The following is a 22,471-nucleotide window of genomic DNA, read 5'->3' on the forward strand; positions in this document are numbered from 1 at the left end:
TGTCTATCCCTTTCATGATTTTAAATGTTTCTATAAGATCACCCCTCATCCTTCTGAACTCCAACGAGTAAAGACCCAGTCTACTCAATCTATCATCATAAGGTAACCCCCTCATCTCCGGAATCAGCTTAGTGAATCGTCTCTGTACCCCCTCCAAAGCCAGTATATCCTTCCTTAAGTAAGGTGACCAAAACTGCACGCAGTACTCCAGGTGTGGCCTTACCAATACCCTATACAGTTGCAGCAGGACCTCCCTGCTTTTGTACTCCATCCCTCTCGCAATGAAGGCCAACATTCCATTCGCCTTCCTGATTACCTGCTGCACCTGCAAACTAACTTTTTGGGATTCATGCACAAGGACCCCCAGGTCCCTCTGCACCGCTGCATGTTGTAATTTCTCCCCATTCAAAGCGGCATGAATGGAAACGATGATCACCCCCACAGTGCCAACAAGGTGTTAATGGCCTTGCATTCATCATCCTTGATGGTGGACTCTGAGACATCTGTGGACGTGCAGCTGCAGGCATGTAGGGCCTGCCCTGTACATTACGATTTGAAAACAACATCACTTTGTTTACAGTACTTATAGCAGCACTCGTGTGCTGAGAGATTTGCTTAGTATTGTCACTAGTGGCAATGAATGCCTGGGCTATCGTTATGGCCTTACTCAAGGTTGGGGTCTCTACAGTCAAAAGTTTGCGAAGTATCACTTCATGACCAATGCCAAGTACGAAAAAGTCTCTGAGCATGTGCTCCAAATGTCCTTCAAATTCACAATGTCCTGCAAGGCGTCTTAGCTTGGCGACATAACTCATCACTTCCTGGCCTTCAGAACTTTTGTAGGCATAGAACCGGTACCTCACCATCTTAACGCTTTCCTTCGGGTTCAGATGCTCCCGGACCAGTGTGCACAAATCATCGTACGATTTCTTTGTGGGTTTCGCTGCAGCAAGCAGATTTTTCATGAGACCATATATTGGTGTCCCGCAGACGGTGAGGAGAATCGCCCTTCGTTTGGCAGCGTTCGCTTCTCCTTCCAGCTCATTGGCCACGAAGTATTGGTTGAGTTGCTCCACGAAGGTTTCCCAATCATCTCCCTCTGAGAATTTCGCCAGGATGCCCACTGTTCTCTGCATCATTGGGTTCATCATCTGTATTTCGTCGCCAGGTATTATATACGAATAAAGAGTCTGACTGGATATTGTGAGCTCAAAGGAAAGTGTGACCGTAGTCTTTTATTGCAGGTCTCCAGAGTGCCTCTCCAACCTATGAGGCCTCCTTAAGTACCTGTGCTCCCAAGGGATTGCGGCATCCCTTGGGATTTCAGGGGATGAGCCCTCTGGTAGCTGTACAAGGTATATACAAGTTTACATACATAACAGTAGCGTTACTGGTTAAAGAGGAGATTAACGCAATAGCAAGGAAGGACATTAGCTTGGAATCTGTATGGATAGAGCTGCGGAACACCAAAGGGCAAAAAACCCTAGTGGGATTTGTGTACAGACCACCAAACAGTAGTAGTGAGGTTGGGAATGGCATCAAACAAGAAATTAGGGATGCGTGCAATAAAGGTACAGCAGTTATCATGGGTGACTTTAATTTACATATAGATTGGGCTCAACAAACTGGCAGCAATACTGTGGAGGAGGATTTCCTGGATTGTATAAGGGATGGTTTTCTAGAACAATTTGTTGAGGAGCCAACTAGAGAGCAGGCCATTCTAGACTGGGTCTTGTGTAATGAGAGAGGATTCATTAGCAATCTCGTTGTGCGAGGCCCCTTGGGGAAGAGTGACCATAATATGGTAGAATTCTTCATTAAGATGGAGTGACACAGTTAATTCAGAGACTAGGGTGCTGAACTTAAAGAAAGGTAACTTCGATGGTATGAGACGTGAATTGGGTGGAATAGACTGGCGAATGATACTTAAAGGGTTGACGGTGGATAGGCAATGGCAGACATTTAAAGATCACATGGATGAACTACAACAATTGTACATCCCTGTCAGTTTCTTAAATGATCAGCGGATAAGGGGTTATGGGGAGCGGGCAGGGAAGTGGAGCTGAGTCCATGATCAGATCAGCCATGATCTTATTGAATGGTGGAGCAGGCTCGAGGGGCCGTATGGCCTACTCCTGTTCCTATTTCTTATGTTCTTATGTTCTTAAACATAAAACGGCGAAGGTGGCTCAACCGTGGCTAACAAGGGAAATTAGGGGTAGTGTTAAATCCAAGGAAGAGGCATATACATTGGCCAAAAAAAGCAGCAAACCTGAGGACTGGGAGAAATTTACAATTCAGCAGAGGAGTTTAATTAGGAGGGGGAAACTAGAGTATGAGAGTAAGCTTGCAGGCAACATAAAAACTGACTGCAAAAGCTTCTATAGATATGTGAAGAGAAAAAGATTAGTGAAGACTAATGTAGGTCCCTTGCAGTCAGAATCAGGTGAATTTATAATGGGGAACAAGGAAATGGCAGACCAATTGAACAAATACTTTGGTTCTGTCTTCACTAAGGAAGACACGAATAATCTCCTGAAAATACTAGGCGACTGAGGGTCTAACGAGAACGAGGAACTGAGGGAAATCCTTATTAGTCAGGAAATGGTGTCTGGGAAATTGATGGGATTGAAGGCTGATAAATCCCCGGGCCTGATAGTCTGCATCCCTTAAGGAAGTGGCCCTAGAAATAGTAGATGCATTGGTGGTCATTTTCCAACATTCCATGAACTCTGGATCAGTTCTTATGGATTGGAGGGTAGCTAATCTAACCCCACTTTTTAAAAAAGGAGGGAGAGAGAAAACAGGGAATTATAGACCGGTTAGCCTGACATCGGTAGTAGGGAAAATGCTGGAATCAGTTATTAAAGATGTAATAGCAGCGCATTTGGAAAGCAGTGACTAGATCGGTACAAGTCAGCATGGATTTATGAAAGGGAAATCATGCTTGACAAATCTTCTAGAATTTTTTGAGGATGTAACCAGTAGAGTACATAAGAGAGAACCAGTGGATGTGGTGCATTTGGATTTTCAAAAGGCTTTTGACAAGGTCCCACACAAGAGATTAGTGTGCAAAATTAAGGCACATGGGATTGGGGTAATGTATTGACATGGATAGAGAACTGATTGGCAGACAGGAAGCAAAGAATGGGAATAAATGGGTACTTTTCAGAATGGCAGGCAGTGACTAGTGGGGTACCGCGAGGTTCAGTGCTGGGACCCCAGTTATTTACAAGATATATTCATGATTTCGACGAAGGAACTGAATGTAATATCTCCAAGTTTGCAGATGACACTAAACTGGGTGGCAGTGTGAGCTGTGAGGAGGATGTTAAGAGGCTGCAGGGTGACTTGGACAGGTTAGGTGAGTGGGCAAATGCATGGCAGATGCAGTATAATGTAGATAAATGTGAGGTTATCCACTTTGGTGGCAAAAACAGGAAAGCAGATTATCATCTGAATGGTGACAGATTAGTAAAAGGGGAGGTGTAACAAGACCTGGGTGGCATGGTACATCAGCCATTGAAAGTAGGCATGCAGGTTTGCAGGCAGTAAAGAAAGCAAATGGCATGCTGGCCTTCATAGCGACAGGATTTGAGTATTGGAGCAGGGAGGTCTTACTGCAGTTGTACAAGGCCTTGGTGAGACCATACCTTGAGTATCGTGTGCAGTTTTGGTCTCCTAATCTGAGCAAGGACATTCTTGCTATTGAGGGAGTGCAGTGAAGATTCACCAGACTGATTCCTGGGATGGCAGGACTGACATATGAAGAAAGACTGGATCGGCTAGGCTTATACTCACTGGAATTTAGAAGAATGAGAGGGGATCTCGTAGAAGCATATAACATTCTGACAGGATTGGACAGGTTAGATGCAGGAAGAATGTTCCCGATGTTGGGGAAGTCCAGAACTAGGGGTCACAGTGTAAGGATAAGGGGTAAGCCATTTAGGATCGAGATGAGGAGAAACTTTTTCACCCAGAGAATTGTGAACCTATGGAATTCTCTACCACAGAAAGTTGCTGAGTCCAGTTCGTTGGATATATTCAAAAGGGAGTTAGATGTGGTCCTTACGGCTAAAGGGATCAGGGGGTATATAGAGAAGGCAGTAGTGGGGTACTGAAGTTCCATAATCAGGCATGATCATATTGAATGGTGGTGCAGGCTCGAAGGGCCGAATGGCCTGCTCCTGCACCAATTTCTATGTTTCTATGTTTCCTAAAACAATACATCGTGGAACCAACCAGGGATCAGGCAATTTTAAAACCTGTATGTTCTAATGTGACAAGGTTAATTCGTAATCTCATAGTAAAGGATCCTCTGGGGAAGAGTGATCATAATATGATAGAATTTCACATTGAGGTTGGGAGTGAAATGCTTAAATCCAAAACAATTACATAGGTATGAGGAGTGAGCTGGCCAAGATACATTAAAAGGTAAGATGGTAACTAAGCAGTGGCAAACTTTAAAATAAATATTCTGAAATTCTCAACGAATATACATTCCATTGAGAAATAAAAACACCATGGCAAAGTGATTCATCTGTAACTAACTAAAGAGGTTAAGGATAGTATTAGATTAAATAAAGAGACTTATAATATTGTGAAGAATAATAGTAAGCCTGAGAATTGGGAAAGCTTTAGAAACTAGCAAAGGGACGACCAAATAAGTGATAAAAAGGGAGAAAATAGAATATGAGAGTAAACTAGCAAAAAAACATGAAAAAGGTTGTAAGTGATTCTACAAGTATGTAAAAATGAAGAAATTAGCAAAAGTAAGCATTGGTCCCTTAGAGGCTGAGACAGGAGAAATTATTATTGGCAATAAGGAAATGGCAGAAACATTAACCAAATATTTTGTATCTGTCTTCATAGTAGAAGACACAAATACTATAGTGGGGAACCAAAAGGCTAATGAGAGTGAGGAACTTGAAGTAGTTAATAAGAACATAAGAAATAGGAGCAGGAGTAGGCCATGCGGCCCCTCGTGCCTACTCCCCATTCAATAAGATCATGGCTGATCTGATCATGGTCGAAACTCCACTTCCTTGCCCACTCCCCATAACTCTTTTCTCCCTTATCGCTCAAAAATCTGTCTATCTCCGCCTTAAATATATTCAAAGATCCAGCCTCCACAACTCTCTGGGGCAGATAATTCCACAGATTTACAACCCTCTTGAGAGAAGAAATTCCTCCTCATCTCAGTTTTAAATGGGTGGCCCCTTATTTTAAAACTATGCCTCCTAGTTCTAGATTCCCCCATCTACCTTGTTGAGCCCCTTCATTATCTTATATGTCTAAATAAGATCACCTCTCATTCTTCTGAACTCCAATGAGTACAGGCCCAACCTGCTCAACATTTTGTCATAAGGCAACTCCTTCATCTCAGGAATCAACTGAGTGAACCTTTTCTGAATTGCCTCCAATCTAAGTATGTCCCTTCTTAAATAAGGAGACCAAAACTGTACGCAGTATTCTGGGTGTGGCCTCACCAATACACTGTACAGTTGTAGCAATACCCTGTACACTTCTCTGCTTTTATACTCTATCCCCCTTGCAATAAAGGCCAACATTCCATTTGCTTTCCTGATTACTTGCTGTACATGCATACTAACTTTTTGTGTTTCATGTGCACAAGGACCCCCAGGTCTCTCTACTGCAGCATTTTGTAATTTTTCTCCATTTAAATATTAATTTGCTTTTTTATTTTTCCTGCCAAAGTGGATAACCTCACATTTCCCCACATTATACTCCATCTGTCAAATTTTTACCCAGTCACTTAGCCTGGCTATATCCCTTTGCAGATTTTTTGTGTGCTCCTCTCTATTATTTTTTTAGTTGTTCTTTGCTGGATTTTAAAAGTTTCCCAATCCTCTGGCCTCCCACTAATCTTGGTCACTTTGTATGCCATTGTTTTCATTTTGATACCATCCTTTATTTCCTTAGTTAGCCATGGATGGTTATCCCGTCTCTTAAAGTCTTTCCTTCTCATTGGAATATATTTTTGTTGAGAGTTATGAAATATCTCCTTAAATGTCTGCCACTGCTCATCAATTGTCTTACACTTTAATATTTTTTCCCAATCCACTTTAGCCAACTCAGCCTTCATACCTTTGTAGTCTACTTTATTTAGGCTTAGGACTGGTTTGAGATCCAACTTTCTCACCCTCCAACTGAATTTGAAATTCAACCATGCTATGATAACTCTTTCCTAGAAGATCCTTTATTAATCCTGTCTCATTACACAGTTCAAGATCTAAGATAGCCTGCTCTCTGGTTGGTTCCACAACGTACTGTTCAAGGAAACTATCCCGGATACACTCCATGAACTCTTCCTCAAGGCTCCATTGGCCAATTTGATTTGTCCAATCAATATGAAGATTAAAATCGCCCAGGATTATTGCCGTTCCATTTTTACAAGCCTCCATTATTTCTTGATTTATACTCCATCCAACAGTGTAGTTACAGTTAGGGGGTTTATAGACTACACCCACTAGTGACTTCTTCTCCTTATTAATCCTTTTCTCCACCCAAACTGATTCTACATCTTGATCTTCTGAGCCAATATAATTTCTCACTACTGCACTGATCTCATCCTTTATTAACACAGCTACCCCACCTTCTTTTCCTTTCTGTTTATCCTTCCGAATAGTCAAATATCCCTGACTATTTAGTTCCAGCCTTGGTCACCTTGTAAATACATCTATCTAATGGCTATCAGATCATACCCATTTGTAACTATTTGTGCCTTCAACTCTTCTATTTTGTTACGAATGCTGTGTGCATTCAGATAAAGAGCTTTTAATGTTGTCTTTTTACCATTTTTCCCACTCTGACCCCACTTTCTGATACACTCTTATTTTTATACATTCTGTCCCTTCCTGTCACGCTCTGGTTATCATTTCCCCCAGTGCTACCCTGCTCTGTTGCCTTCTCCTTGCTTTTTGACTTTTTAAATTTCCGCTCACCTGAACCCTTCCCCCCACTAATTAGTTTATAGCCCTCTCTACAGCCCTAGTTATTTGATTCGTCAGGACACTGATCCTAGCATGGTTCAAGTGAAGCCCGTCCCATCAGAACAGCTCCCTCTTACCCCAGTACTGGTGCCAATGCCGCATGAACCAAAACCCATTTCTCCCACACCAGTTATTGAGCCACGTGTTTAACTCTCTGATCTTATTTATCTATGCAAATTTGATCGTGGCTCAGGTAGTAATCCAGAGATTATAACCTTTGTGGTTATGCTTTTAAATTTGGCCCCTAGCTGTGCTCATACTCCCTCAGCAGAATCTCTTTCTTTGTTCTATCTATGTAATTGGTACCCATGTGGATCATGACAATTGGATCTTCCTCCTCCCACTCCAAGTTCCTCTCCAGCCCTGAGGAGATGTCCTTAACCATGGCACCGGGCAGGCAACACAGCCTTCGGGACTCACGCTCTCGGCTGCAGAGAACCTTATCTATCCCCCTAATGATACTGTCCCCTACCACTACAATGTTTCTTTTTACTTCCCCCCACTTCAATGCCCCCTGTACCACAGTGCTGTGGTTAGTTTGCTCATCCTCCCTGCAGTCCCTGCTCTCACCCACACAGGGAGCAAGAATCTCGTACCTGTTAGACCTTTGCAAGGGCTGAGGCTCCTCCAATTCTAATTCCTGGGTCCTCATAACTGCCTCACTCCTAGTCACACCCTCGTATCCCTGACCACGGACCAAATTTGAATGAATTAATCTAAGGGGAGTGACTGCCTTTTGGAACGCAGCATCCAGGTAACTCCCTCCCTGATGTGTCGTAGTGTCCGCAGCTCGAACTCCAGCTCATCGACGCGGAGCCGAATTTCCTCGAGCTGCAGACACTTGCTGCAGATATGGTCACGGTGGACCTCACTGGTGTCCACCAGCTTCCACATGTTGCAGTAGTAGTACATCGCCCGCCCTGCCATCTATAATGTATTTAATCAATTAGATTTAGTTTTTAATCCCGGCTCTTAATTTAAAGCAATGCCCAAGAAAAGAGAGAGAAACTCACCAACCAATTACTTCCCTGCTTTCCTGTGACGTCACATGCTGATTCTTTTTACGACTTATCTTAGCAGGTCAGTTGCTACTGGTTGGGCCTGCTGTTCGGCTCTATCACACCCTTTGTATGGTTGCTGCTCCTCCCGCTTTGCGCCCTTTCCGCTTCATGACACCCCACCAATCTGCTCTCTGGGCTCCGGTGCATCAAATGTAGTCGCCCTCTTCACCTTTATCCTCCACTCTGAGCTGCTCGCACTGCTCTCCGTGGTGGCTGGTCTGGCTGTTCGCTGCTTTATCTCTGCTGCTGGTGGTGTTTCCTCACAGGTTGGGGGGTCGGCGCTGTGTCAGTAGAGAAAAAATACTTGAGAAACTAATGGGACTAAAAGCCGACAAATCCTCTGGACCTGATGGCTTACATTCTAGGGTTCTAAAAGAGGTGGCTGCAGAAATAGTGGAAGCATTAGTTGTGATCTTCCAATATTCCTGTTGTGTATGGAGAAAAAGTCAGACTGAATACTGTGAGCTCAAAGTAACGTGTGACCTGAGTCTTTTATTGCAGGTCACCAGAGTGCCTCTCCAACCTGTAAAGCCGTTTTAAATACCTGTACTCCCAAGGGATTATGGGACCCCTTGGGACTCCGGGGAATGAGCCCTCTGGTGGCTGTATAGAGTAAATACAAGTCCACAGATATAACAACTCCCTAGATTCTAGAACGGACCCAGCAGATTGAAAGGTAGCTATTGAAGAATGGAGCGAGAGAGAGAAACGGGAACTATAGGCTAATTCGTCTAACATCGGTCATCGTGAAAATGCTGGAATCCATTATTAAAGAAGTTGTAACAGGGCAGTAGAAAATCATAATATGATTAGGCAGAATCAACGTGGTTTTATGAAAGGGAAACCATGTTTTACAAATTTATCATAGAGGTTTTTGAGGATGTAACTTGCAGGGTAGATAAAGGGGAACCAGTGGATATAGTATATTTGGATTTCCAAAAGGTGCCACATAAGAAATAGGAGAAGGAGTATGCCATACAGCCTCTCGGACCTGCTCTGCTATTCAATGAGCTCATGGCTGATCATCGATCTCAACTCCACTTTCCCGCCCGATCTCCATGGGGCTATATTTAACATTTTTGTGCAGATTTCCAGCGTAGGTGGTAAAAATGGGTTTTCAGATTGCCGGCTTGTCGCCCATTCTCAAAGCCCCTAGTCTCCATTTTTGAAATTTGGCATTACCGCGAGTGATATGAAATGGGCGGTAGCATTAAATCTTTCTGGCCTTCTGCCATAAAGTGTCGCTGTCCTTAGCAACGGTATGGCAACGCTCGATTCCCGCAATTCAGGAGGTCAAGGGTAATCATGACATGTGCAGAAGAGGAGACAGATAGAGAGGGAGCTGAGAGGTAATGAAGGCGCGTGTGGGTGTGGTGTGGCTGCTTTGGGAGGAAGGAGGGAGAGTTTAAGCAAATTGGGCAAAAATAATTAGCTGTTACCAGCCAGATATTTGCCCGAATTTGGTGTCTATAATGGAGGTAGAGGAGGAGGTGACACAGCACGCTGTGGAGACTGACGCTGGTAAGAGCAGTGAGCTGGGAGAGGAGCACATTGGAGGGCGCAAAAGAGCGAGGAGGTTCTCGGATGAAGCAAATGCCTCCCTCCTGCATGAAGTCGGATTTGGGGTGATTTGACCCAGGGAGGGTGTGGGAAGCCCATCTCAAAGGCATACCAGAAGATATGGGCCGAGATAGCAGAGGTGGTTTCGTCGGCGACCAACGAAGTGCGTGAGGGCAACCAATGCCGCAAACGATGGAACGACTTTGTCGGATCCGCAAGAGTAAGTATTACATTTATTTACATGAACTTATGTATTTATATAATTTGATTTGTAAGAGTCATGAGTGACTATCAGCAGATGTGAGGTCTTTCACTTTTACCGGGAATGTTGTAGTCAAAGCCTGCGGTCACGGTGTACGTCTTTAGGTAAAGAATGATAATGATCATAATAATCATGATTACATCTGTTGATTATGTATGGTATTAATCTCTGCGCCAGTACCTAGCAATGATCTCATGCCATGTTGTCGTGTTACCTTTTACAGAAGAAGCTATCGACAGAGGCGAATGGGTGGGGGGGCCACCAGTCCCCAGCGACATCACTGACATGGAGGAGCGGGTGCTCACACTCGTGGGGAATCACCCCCGGACAGCCACACAAGCATCTGCAGAACCTGAAGTGATGCGACGTGAGTAAAGTTGACACCATTGCGTGATCGAACGTCAATAGATGCCACACCCACTCATCTAAACAACCATATATGATGGATGATTTCTAAAATTGTCCTATAAATAATGCTGGCCTAGTGAAAATCATTGCAATGCAGATGGTCATGAAATGTGATGTCTGAGATGATTTTGATAGCGGTGGTGCTTTTGTCGTGTATATGCTGTGTGTAGCGCTGGACTCACCTTGTGACCCTAGCACCCCCTTCTCCTCTAATAACCTCATTTGTGTTTTGCAGCTCAGCCAGCAGCACGGCCCCAGGCAAGACCACAGAGGCCAGAAGGTGGGGGCGTGGGGCCGGACGATCCTATATCTGGTGCTGAGGAGCTCCGATTCTCGCCCGTCAATCCGTTGGGTCTGTTCTCTACGGATCAGCGCGCGGACTTCGAGGAACCTGCATCGCCAGGCTATAGAAACCATTCCACCCTGAGGCCATCGAGTGCTCCTCTGGTCATTCCTGCCTCCACTCTGGAGGTACCGGGCCCAAGCACCTTGCCACAGGGCACCCCATTTGTCCCCAGGATGGCGCCGTCCCCATGGCAGTTTCGTGGCGCGGCAGGTCTGGTCCACGAGCGTGACATGGGAGCGGAGAGATGGTACAGTTGTCCAGGAGGACGGTAGACATTGGTGACCAGATCCTCGATGCTTTGCGGGGGCATATCCCAACAGCTGGCCACCTTGACCGAGTACGTTCCGCGGATAGCGGAGGCCCAGGGGCGATAGCCAGGAACACTGCTGGCACAGGCCTCCCAGTGGTCCCGGAGCGTGGCACTTCACCCCTAGGTTCCGCACCCCCACTGCGAATGACAGATGAGAGGCAGGACCAAGATCCTGCTTCTGCATCCGAGAATGTTCCCCCCTTGGCACCCCCCACTCCCATACCCATGCAACCACCACCTCTGCCTTCATCCCGCCAATGAGGCACCGCCTGAGGAGCTCTTCGGCCAGGCGGCATGGAGCGAGGAGGGGAAGGGGTAAAGGTGGGGAGAAGAGGGGAAGGAAAATTAGGTGCATGTCCGCAGGTGATGGCTGTGTTATATCTCCATCTGGGTGTATGCAATTTGTTGTAATGTATGGGGGCTGGGGATCACCCTCCTGCTTTGAATTTGTATTCTGTGTTGCTGGTCGTGTTGACCATTTGATTGATGTCGAAAAAGTGGGGTGTGGGCGGGGGTGGGGTATTTTTACCCGTGATGCTCATGATTTCAGACCAGTGGTCGTATAAAATGTATTTTATTCAACATAACCTTGTTGCACATTGTCTCAGATAGCTGGACCGTTAGACACTGGTGATTCCTTAACATGAAAGGGTAAATAAAACTTAACTTCAATCAACTTAAACTTTAACTGGCACCAAGGTGATGCCCACCATTGACGTCTGAGCTGCACACACACAGCAATGTGTCAGCGTTGTCACTCACTTTCAGGCAAATCGTTCAGTTATGAGCACCTGATGTAAGAGTGTTGCAGCTATGTAGCCACCATGGGCCCTTTCCTGTGGACTGGAGGGGGGCGTGGGCATGGTTGCATAGTCAGCCTGATTATCTGGCCCAAGGTCAGCATCCAGCCTCTCGTCCTCCTCTTCCTCTCTCTCCTGAGGTGGACCATCAGTCCCTTCTGGAAATTCTTGTCCCCTCCTGATAGCCAGGTTGTGCAGCATGGAGCACATGACCACAAATGTAGCTATTTGCTCAGAGTTGTATTGTAGCTCCCTATTCTGAGTGCTCCAGGCATCTAAAGCTCTGCTTAAGCACAGTTATTGTTTTCTGGACAACACTGCATGTGTCTCTGTGGCTCTGGTTGTATTGCTTCTCGGCCTCGGTGTGGGTGTCACGCAGAGGGGTCATCAGCCAGGTGGCTAGGACATATCGGTTGTCACCAAGCATCCAGCATTGTCCTTGTGGCTGGCTCTTAAATATGTCAGAGACAGTGCTCTCACGCAGGATGTGAGACTCATGGAAGCTGCCCAGACATTTGGCATTCACTGCCATTATTATCTGGTTGTGGTCGACAACTAGTTGGATCTTCAGGGAGTGAAATCCTTTTCTGTTACGAAAAAGCTCTGGGTCCTGAGAAGGTGGCTGCATGGCGATGTGAGAGCATTTTATTGCTCCCTGCACCCTTGGGAACTTAGCAATGCGGTAGTATGCTCCAGCCCTGTCAGTCTGAGCCTCCGTGGTCATGGGGAAGCTGATAAAGTCCATCCTACGTGTGAACAGGGCCTCCGTGACCTGTCTAATGCAGCGATGTGTGGCATGGTGAGACAGGGCAAATCTCGACCGCGGAGACCCGAAAGGAACCGGATGTGTAGAAAGACAGTGCTGCTGTGACCTTGACCTCGATCCACACTGATGTCCTGATGGCAGGCTGCATATCTGGCCTGATGAGTTTGCATATTTCATTGATCACCACCTTGTGGAAGCACAGTCTCCGAAGGCAGGTGTGCTGGAACACGTTGAGGTAAGACCTCTCCTCCTAAGTGTGGGATGGGTATGGTCTGGACCTCCTCCTCATTCAGGCACGTCTTAAATTGGGCACATAATGAGGTGCATTAGACATTGAGCCATTTGCACTCTGCAGCATCTGCGTATTAATCGATGCAGGCTGAGAAATGGTTGGCCCCATTGCAATGAAAGTATAATAGCGATTGATCAGAAGCAATAATTTCTTCACTAAAATACACCTACAGTAAACCCCAATTGTCCAGAATCTGAAAAGATGTCTGTTGAGATGGTCACTTCACCTGAGAAGAACTCCAGAGTCAATCCAAACTCCCCCAAAGTTGAAGCAGCCTTTTGGATGAAGCGACCTGCGATTTGAAAAATGGCACCCACATTGTTGTGATTCGTTCAGAACAGTTCCACTTTTTCTGAGCGGCGTTTTGGGTGAGCAATATTTGTGGGCGAGATGCGTGCGAGGTGGTGAAAGTGACGCTGGGCGATCTCCTGGGCATTAGTTTTGGAAAATGTGATCTTTACGACAAAAAAAGGTGGGCGGGCGGTATTATTAAATCTCGGCATTGATTATGTGCGGAAAGTAATGCTGGGCGATATTATGGGTGTGGTTTCGCCCATTCTGATGATTCTGCCTAAAAAAAGTGAGCAGGTGGTATTATTTTTTCCCGGCGTTATGCACATGGGGAAAATAACGCTCGGCGATAAATGTCCGAAAAATGGGCGTCAGTTTCCATTTTGTGGCTAAATGGGCGATATCTGGGCTATACGTCATTTCAGCAGTAAAATGCACATTAAGTAGGCGTTATGCATGCAAAGAAAGTGTAAAATCTCGCCCCATATCCCTTAATTCCCCTCGACCCCAAAAATCTATCCATCACAGCCTTGAATATATTCAAAGATTCAGCATCCACAGCTCTCTGGGGCAGAGAATTCCAAAGATTCACAACCCTGTGAGTGAAGAAATTCCTCCTCATCTCTGTGTTAAATGGCCTACCTCTTATCATAAGAACATAAGAAATAGGAGCAGGAGTAGGCCATTTGGCACCTCGAGCGTGCTCCACCATTCAATTCGATCATGGCTGATCTGATCATGGACCCAGCTTCCACAACTCTCTGGGGCAGAGAATTCCATAGATTTACAACCCTCTGAGAGAAGAAATTTCTCCTCATCTCAGTTTTAAATGGGCGGCCCCTTATTCTAAGACTAAGTCTAGTTTTAGTTTCCCCTATGAGTGGAAATATCCTCTCTGCATCTACCTTGTCGAGCCCCCTCATTATCTTATACGTTTCAATAAGATCACCTCTCATTCTTCTGAACTCCAATGTGTATAGGCCCAACCTACTCAACCTATCTTCATAAGTCAACCCCCTCATCTCCGGAATCAACCTAGTGAACCTTCTCTGAACAGCCTCCAATGCATGTATATTCTTTCTTAAATACGGAGACCAAAACTGCACACACTACTCCAGGTGTGGCCTCACCAATACCCTGTACAGTTGTAGCAGGACTTCTCTGCTTTTATACTCTATCCCTCTTGCAATAAAGGCCAACATTCCATTTGTCTTCCTGATTACTTGCTGTACCTGCATACTAACTTTTTGTGTTTCATGCACAAGGACCCCCAGGTCTCTGTACTGCAGCACTTTGCAATTTTTCTCCATTTAAATTATAATTTGCTTTTCTATTATTTCTGCCAAAGTGGATAACCTCACATTTTCCACATTATACTCCGTCTGCCAATTTTTTTCCCACTCACTTACTCTATCTATATCCCTTTGTAGATGCTTTGTGTTCTCCTCACAGCTTACTGTCCTACCTAGCTTTGTATCGTCTGCAAACCGAGGTACATTACACTCGCTCCCTTCATCTAGGTCATTAATATAGATTGGAAATAGCTGAGGCCCCAGCACTGATCCTTGCGGCACCCCACTAGTTACGGCTTGCCAACCTGAAAATGACCCATTTATCCCAACTCTCTGTTTTCTGTCCGCTAACCAATCCTCTATCCATGCTAATACATTACCTCCAGTCCCATGAGTCCTTGTTTTGTGTAATAATCTTTTATGTGGAACCTTATCGAATCCGTTTTGGCAAGCCAAATATACAACATCCACTGGTTCCCCTTTATCTAACCTGCTAGTTACATCCTCAAAAAGCTCTAATAAATTTTTCAAACACAATTTTCCTTTCATAAAACCATGTTGACTCTGCTTAATCATATTATATCTGTCCCCTGATACCACTTCCTTAACAATGGATTCCAATATTTTCCTGATGACTGATGTCAGGCTAACTAGCCTGTAGTTTTCTTTCTCCCTCCTTTCTTGAATAACGGTGTTACTTTTGCTACCTTCCAATTCGCTGGGACTGTTCTAGAATCTAGATAATTTTGAAAGATCAAAACCAATGCATCCACTATCTCTGCAGCCACCTCTTTTAAAACCTAGGATGTAGGTCATCAGGTCCAGAGGATTTGTCAGCTTTTAGTCCCATTAGTTTCTCCAGTGCTTTTTCTCTACTTAAATGAATTACATTAAGTTCCTAACCCTCATTAGACGTTGGTTCCCCATCATTTTAGGTATGCTTTTCACATCTTCTACTGTGAAGACAGATACAAAATATTTGTTTAACGTTTCTGCCATTTCCTTATTCTTCATTAATATTTCTTCTGCCTCAGTCTCTAAGGGACCTATGTTTACTTTTGCTACTCTCTTCCTTTTTACATTTTTGTGCAGATCACCCAACAATGGGCGGTATTTACGGCGTGGGGTTTTCAGATCGCCGGCTTGTCGCCCATTCTCAAAGCCCCAGGTCTCCATTTTAAAAATTGGCCATTACCACGAGCAATCTGAAATGGGTGTTAGCGTTAAATCTCTCTGACCTTTTGCCGTAAAGTGTCGCCATCCTTAACAATGCCATGGCAACACTCATTTCCCGCGATTCAGGAGGTCAGGAGTTGTTAAGTCCTGACTCTAATGTACTGACTTACATGAGAGACATGCTGAAGTCAAGGTCACTCAGGACCTGCACCTTTAATTCCAGCTCTCCAGTGCTGCACTTGCCTGAGACCTCCCTTTACATACCACAGTGGGACAGGTATGGAGTGTCTCCTGCAAGTGCACCCCTGGTAGTAAGGTATGCTTATTATTGCAGGTCATATCCAGTTACAGTCATGTATAGCATGGTAAGATACAGTTAGATACAGTAATGTGCGATACATGACAGGAGTTATCATTACATGTGCAGAAGAGGAGACAGAGAGAGAGGGAGCAGAGAGGGACTGAAAGCGTGTGAGTGTGGTGTGTGATTGTTTGGCTGTTGTGAGAGGCACGAGGGAGATTCACCAGCAGCAAAAAGCCTATTAAACACCCGGAACATAGTTGGCACCGAGTTTTTGTCCAACAAATAATACATAACATGGAAAGGGATGGAGGAGGCCCTGGAGCTGTTAGCCAGGAACACTGGTGGCAGAGGGCCCCCAGTGGTCCCGGAGTGCTGCACTGCACCGCACCCCCATTGCCAACGACACATGAGGGCCAGGAGGAAGAACTTGCTTCTGGCTCGGAGCACCAAGATGATGCCCACAATTGATGTATGACCTGCAAACCCAGCAGTAAGTACCACCCACGTTCTTTCAAGCAAAGCGCTCATTTATGAGCTCCTGACGTAAGAGTCTTACAGCTATGATGCCACCATGGGCCCTTTCATGTGGTCTACAGGGGTGCGAGGGCATGGCTTCAGCATCAGCCTGATTGTGTGGGTCGATGTCAGCATCCACCTCCTCATCCTCCTTTTCCTCTCTCTCCTGAGGCGGACCGTCACACCTTTCCAGCAATTCTTGTCTCTTCCTGATAGTCAAGTTGTGCATCATGGAGCACACCACCATGAATTAAGCTACCTGCTCAGGGTGGTATTGGAGCTCGCCTCCTGAGTGGTCCAGGTATCTAAAGCGCTGCTTAAGCACTCCAACGGTTTTCTCCATGATATTGCGAGTGGCTCTGTGGCTCTCACTGCATTGCTTCTCAGTTTTGGTGTGGGTGTCGCGCAGGGGGGGTCATCAGCCAGGCGGCGAGGCCATATCCTTTGTCACCAAGCATCCAGCATTGACCTTGTGGCTGATTGTTAAACAAGTCAGATACAGTGCTCTCACACAGGATGTGAGCATCATGGATGCTGCCTGGAAATTCACTGCCATAATAATTTGCTGGTGGTCGACAACGAGTTGCACATTCAGGGAGTGGAATCCCTTGTGGTTCCTGAAAACCTCTACATCCTGAAAAGGTGCCCGCATCGCGATGTGCGTACAGTCTATTGCTCCCTGCACCTTGGGGAAGTTAGCAATTCGGTACAATCCTAAAGCCTTCTCAGTCTGAGCCTCCCTGGTCATAGGGAAGCTGATGAAGTCCATCCATACAGGGCTTCAGTGACCTGTCTAATACAGCAATGTGTGGCATGCTGAGACATACCGCAATGTCGCCAGCTGAGGCCTGAAAAGAACCCGACGCGTAGAACGACAGTGCCACGGTGACTTTGACCTCGCTGAACAGTGCAGAACTGATGGTGCTGGCAGGCTGCAAATCTTTCCTTATGAGCTGGCATACCTCAGTGATAACCCCTTTGTGGAAGCGCAGTCTCCGAAGGCAGGTGGTGTCAGGCAAGTCGAGGGAAGACTGCTTGTCCCTGTACTTGCGGGGGGTGTAACGTCTGGTTCTCCTCATCAGTCTGTGAAGTCTTACATTGGGCACATAATGCTGTGGAGCGTACCTTCTGCCATCTCGAGTCTGCAGCATGTAATTGGTCATCAAGAGAGGGTGAGAAAGGACAGGCCACATTCCAGTAGCTATCTGTTTTCCACCGATTGGTCACAAAGAATGAATGTCCCGACAAAGACACCTATTAAATTCCAATCGTGCACAGTAAGATAAAGATGTTTGTTCAGATGTTCACATCACCTCCAAAGACCTCCAGAGTGCATCCGAACTCCCCTGAGATTGAAGCAGAGCAGCCTTTTAAATGATGCGACATGTGATTTAGAACATGATTTCCATAACGCTGTGAGTAGTTCCGGTTAGTTCCACTTTTTCCCGGCGGTTTTTTGGGCGAGCGATATTGTGGGCGAGGTGGTGAAAGTGATGTTGGGCGATCTCCTGGGCGTTAGTTTCGGCAAATGTGATCTTTACGACAAAATAAAGTGGGTGGTCGGTATTATTGAATCTCGGCATTAATTCCGTGTGGAAAGTAACGCTGGGCGATATTATAGGCGTTGGTTTCGCGCATTCTGATGATTCCGCGCTAAAAAAGTGGACAGGCGGTATTATTTTTTCCCGGCGTTACGTACTTGGGAAAAGTAGCACTCGGCGATAGGTGTCCGAAAAATGGGCGTCAGTTTCCATTTTGTAGATAAATGGCCGATATCTGGGCGTTATACCTCATTTCAGCGGTAAAATGGATGTTAAGTGGGCATTATGCATGCAAAAAAAATGTAAAATCTAGCCCATAATCTTTTTTTCTCCCTTTTTATCAAGTTTTTTTCATCCTTTGCTGGTTTCTGAAACTCTCCGAATCCTCAGGCTTGCTACTATTCTTTGCAACATTATAAGTTTCTTCTTTCAATCTAATGCTATCCTTAACTTCTTTAGTTAGCCACGGATGGATCACTTTTCCTGTGTAGCTTTGGTTTCTCAATGGAATGTATTTTTATTGACAATAATTAAATATTTATTTAAATGCTAGCCACTGCTTATCTCCTGCCATACCTTTTAATCTATTTTTCCAATGCATCTTAGCCAACTTACCCATCATACCTATGTAATTGGCTTTATTTAAGTTTAAGACTCTAGTTTCGGACTTAGGCAAGTCATTCTCAAATGTAACATGAAATTCTATTGTATTATGATCACTTTGCCCCAGAGGATCCTTTACTATGAGATTGATAATTAACCCTGTCTCAGTACACAGTACAAGATCTAAAATAGCCTGTTCCCTGGTAGGTTCCATGACATATTGTTCTCGGAAACTGTCCCGAATGCATTCCATGAACTCGTCTTCCAGATTACCTTTGGCAATTTGATTTGTCCAGTCTATATGAAGATTAAAGTCCCCCATGATTATTGCGTTACCTTCTTGCTATTGAGGGAATGCAGCAAAGGTTCACCAGACTGATTCCCGGGATGGTAGGACTGACATATGAAGAAAGTCTGGATCGACTAGGCTTATATTCACTGTAATTTAAAAGATTGAGAGGGGATCTCATAGAAACATATAAAATTCTGATGGGATTGGACAGGTTAGATGCAGGAAGAATGTTCCCGATGTTGGGGAAGTCCAGAACCAGGGGTCACAGTCTAAGGATAAGGGGTAAGCCATTTAGGACCGAGATGAGGAGAAACTTCTTCACTCAGAGAATTGTGAACCTGTGGAATTCTCTACCACAGAAAGTTGTTGAGGCCAGTTTGTTAGATATATTCAAAAGGGAGTTAGATGTGACCCGTACGGCTAAAGGGATCATGGGGTATGGAGAGAAAGCAGGAATGGGGTACTGAAGTTGCATGATCAGCCATGATCTTTTGAATGTTGGTGCAGGCTCGAAGGGCCGAATGGTCTACTCCTGCACTTATTTTCTATGTTTCTATGTTACAAGCTCCTACTATTTCTTGATTAATATTCTGTCCAACAATATAGCTACTGTTAGGGGGCCTATATACTACTCCCACCACTGTTTTCTGCCCCTTGTTATTCCTTATCTTCACCCATACTGATTCTACTTCCTGATCTTCCAAGCCAAGATTGTTTCTCTCTACTGTCCTTATGTCGTTCTTTATTATCAGGGCTACCCCCATTCCTTTATCATTCTGCCTTATTTTTCAAAATGTCAAGTACCCTGGAACATTCAGTTCCCAACCTTGGTCACCTTGCAACTACGTCTCAGTAATGGCTATTAGATCAAACCAATTTATTTTTATTTGTGCCACTAGTTCATCTATCTTGTTATGAATGCTCTGTGCATTCAGATAAAGAGTTATTAATTTAATAAAAGGTTGCTATGCACGATAAGGGCTCATGGGATTGGGGATAATATATTAGCATGGATAGAGGATTGATTAATGGACAGAAAATAGAGGATAGGGGTCATTTTCCAGTTGATAGGCTGTAACTAGTGAGGTGCCGCAAGGATCAGTGCTTGGGCCTCAGCTGTTTACAATCTATATAAATGGCTTAGATGAATGGACCGAGTGCAATGTATCCAAGTTTGCAAACGATACAAAACTAGGTGGGAAAGTAAGTTGTGAGGAGGATATAAAGAGCCTGCAAAGAGATATAGACAGGTTAAGTGAGTGGACAATAAGGTGGCCGATGGAGTATAATGTGGCAAAATATGAGATTGTTCACTTTGGTAGGAAGAATAGAAAAACAGAAGAATTTTTAAATGGTGAGAAACTATTAAATGTTGGTGTTCAGAGAGATTTAGGCATTCACATACTGGAAACACAGAGAGTTAGCATGCAGGTACAGCGAGCAATTAGAAAGGCAAATGGCATGTTGGCCTTATTACAAGGGGTTTGGAGTACAAAAGTAAGGAAGTCTTCAATTGTACAGGGCTTTGTTGAGACCACACCTGGAGTACTGTGCACAGTTTTGGTCTCCTTATCTAAGGAAGGATATACTTGCCTTAGAGGTGGTGCGATGAAGGTTGACTAGATCGATTCCTGGGATGAGAGGGTTGTCCTATGAGGAGCGATTGGGTAGACTCGGCCTATACTCTCTGGGGTTGGAAGAATGAGAAGTGATCTCATTAAAACATGCAAGATTCTGAGGGGGATTGACAGATAGATGCTGAGAGGTTGTTTTCCCTGGCTAGAGAATCTAGACGGAGGGGGCATAGTCTCAGGATAAGAGGTTGGCCATTTAAGACTGAGATGAGGAGGAATTTCTTCACTCAGAGGATTGTGAATATTTGGCATTCTCTGCCACAAAGAGCTGTGGATGCTGAATCGTTGAGTATATTCAAAGCTAAGATAGATTTTTGGACTCTAGTGGAATCAAGGGATACGGAGATCGCGGGAGAAAGTGGAGTCGAGGTTGAAGATCAGCCATGATTTTATTGAATGGCAGACTGAGCTCAAGGGGCTGTGTGGCCGACACCTGCTCCTAATTCTTATGTTGTACTTGGCCTTGGATAAGGAGTTTGAAGAAGCCTCCATCTATTAGAACATAATGTAAATGAAAAGCAAAGCCAAAAATATTCATCCTAAGCTGACTACTTATGTAAAGGTGCCTGCAATCATTAATTTGATAACATTTCCTCTGATCTTTCATAGGTAGAAGTAATGGAGAAAAAGATTGACTTCCTTGTGGATATGCACATTCAGCATATGAATACTCAGCAGTCTATGTCAACTGGGTACTATTCAACGAAAGGGGTAGGGACATCAGTTCAGCAAAGTCCAATTGAGGACAAAGTGGAAAACAAATACTCTGAGATTAAAAGAGTCATCTCAAACTATTGTGATTCCTGCGCCTATATGGCACCTCAAAATTGTTATCAAGTCCAAGTTTCTTCTGTTGCTCCTTTTGGTTTCTTCAGACAGAGTCCAGGAAGTACAAAGTTTTCATCTTTAGCTGCTGATTTATCAAGATTTCCTCCACCCCCTGCTCCATCATATACTGAAAGACCAACAGTTCTGCCAATAAGTTCACTGACAAACACACAAGGTAACCTATGCCCTAGCTATCAGGGAGAAGAGTTAACAAGTCCTTTTTCTGACAAATTAACACTGAGACATGGGAGAAGCACAAGAGACAGTGATACTCCAATCTCTCTCCTTTCAGTCAACCATGAGGAGCTGGAGCGTTCCCCCAGTGGATTCAGCATCTCCCAATCAAAGGATGACTTGACTTTTGGCTTTTATGGGGGAGGAAGTTGGCCAAAATCGAAACTTTATTTAGCAGAGGGCGAAACAGACACAGACACCGATCCTTACACACCATGTGGTTCTGCGCCTCTATCATCGACAGGGGAAGGAATTCCTGACAATATATGGCCTACATCAAATAAACCAATTTAGCAGGGTCACCGGTTGACCCATACATGTACAGTCACTATAAAAAGTTCACATTTCTTGCTTCATACAAAACAACCAGAGCTTGTTACAATGTGTTTCACTGACAAAATTGCATGTAATGCATGGATGTAGTGCTAGAGAATTGTTAATATTTTCAATATTCCAAAAGCAATTTTTGTTTGTAAATACATTTTAAAAATTGTAAAGATTTGCATGTTGGTACATGGTTTTGAACACTATTAACAACAAAGCCACATTTCTTCTATGTTATTGTACAGTAATGAAGTCATTTCAATCCCTACAATATATGTGGGTTAGAATCTATGCAGAAAGTTATTAGATACATTTTTTGTAACAATGCTTCAACCTGCAAGTAATTTTTTAAGGAGACAGTGTCCCTTTCTAACTGGATAGGTTATGCCATATAATGTTTTGTTACACATATCATCTATCTAGTTACCTTTATACTTTTTAACACTACCATTTTGCTGGCTGATAGAAAAATTGAAAAGTGCATTCTGAAAAATGCAATTTTAAATATAAAATTAAATTGACTAACCTGCCCACACGTATACTGAGTAAAAACAAACAAAAGCATGTCCTTTGTGAAATGCAAAAATCCCCAAATGCATAGCTTAGTAGCTACATGAG

The 22,471-nt window shown here is 44.4% G+C and overlaps 1 protein-coding gene across 1 annotated transcript in view; it reads left to right on the forward strand.

The window, feature by feature from the left end:
- The window catches only part of kcnq3 (potassium voltage-gated channel, KQT-like subfamily, member 3), a 636,930-nt gene extending 615,107 nt beyond the window's left edge, over positions 1-21,823 (forward strand). The window contains exon 15 of the mRNA XM_070875993.1: positions 21,077-21,823. Within this exon, the coding sequence (XP_070732094.1) occupies positions 21,077-21,823 (747 nt within the window). The remainder of the gene's footprint in view (positions 1-21,076) is intronic.
- Positions 21,824-22,471: the final 648 nt, after the last annotated feature.

Source organism: Pristiophorus japonicus, chromosome 1 (genome assembly GCF_044704955.1).
Source record: "Pristiophorus japonicus isolate sPriJap1 chromosome 1, sPriJap1.hap1, whole genome shotgun sequence".
NCBI classification, from domain to species: domain Eukaryota; kingdom Metazoa; phylum Chordata; class Chondrichthyes; family Pristiophoridae; genus Pristiophorus; species Pristiophorus japonicus.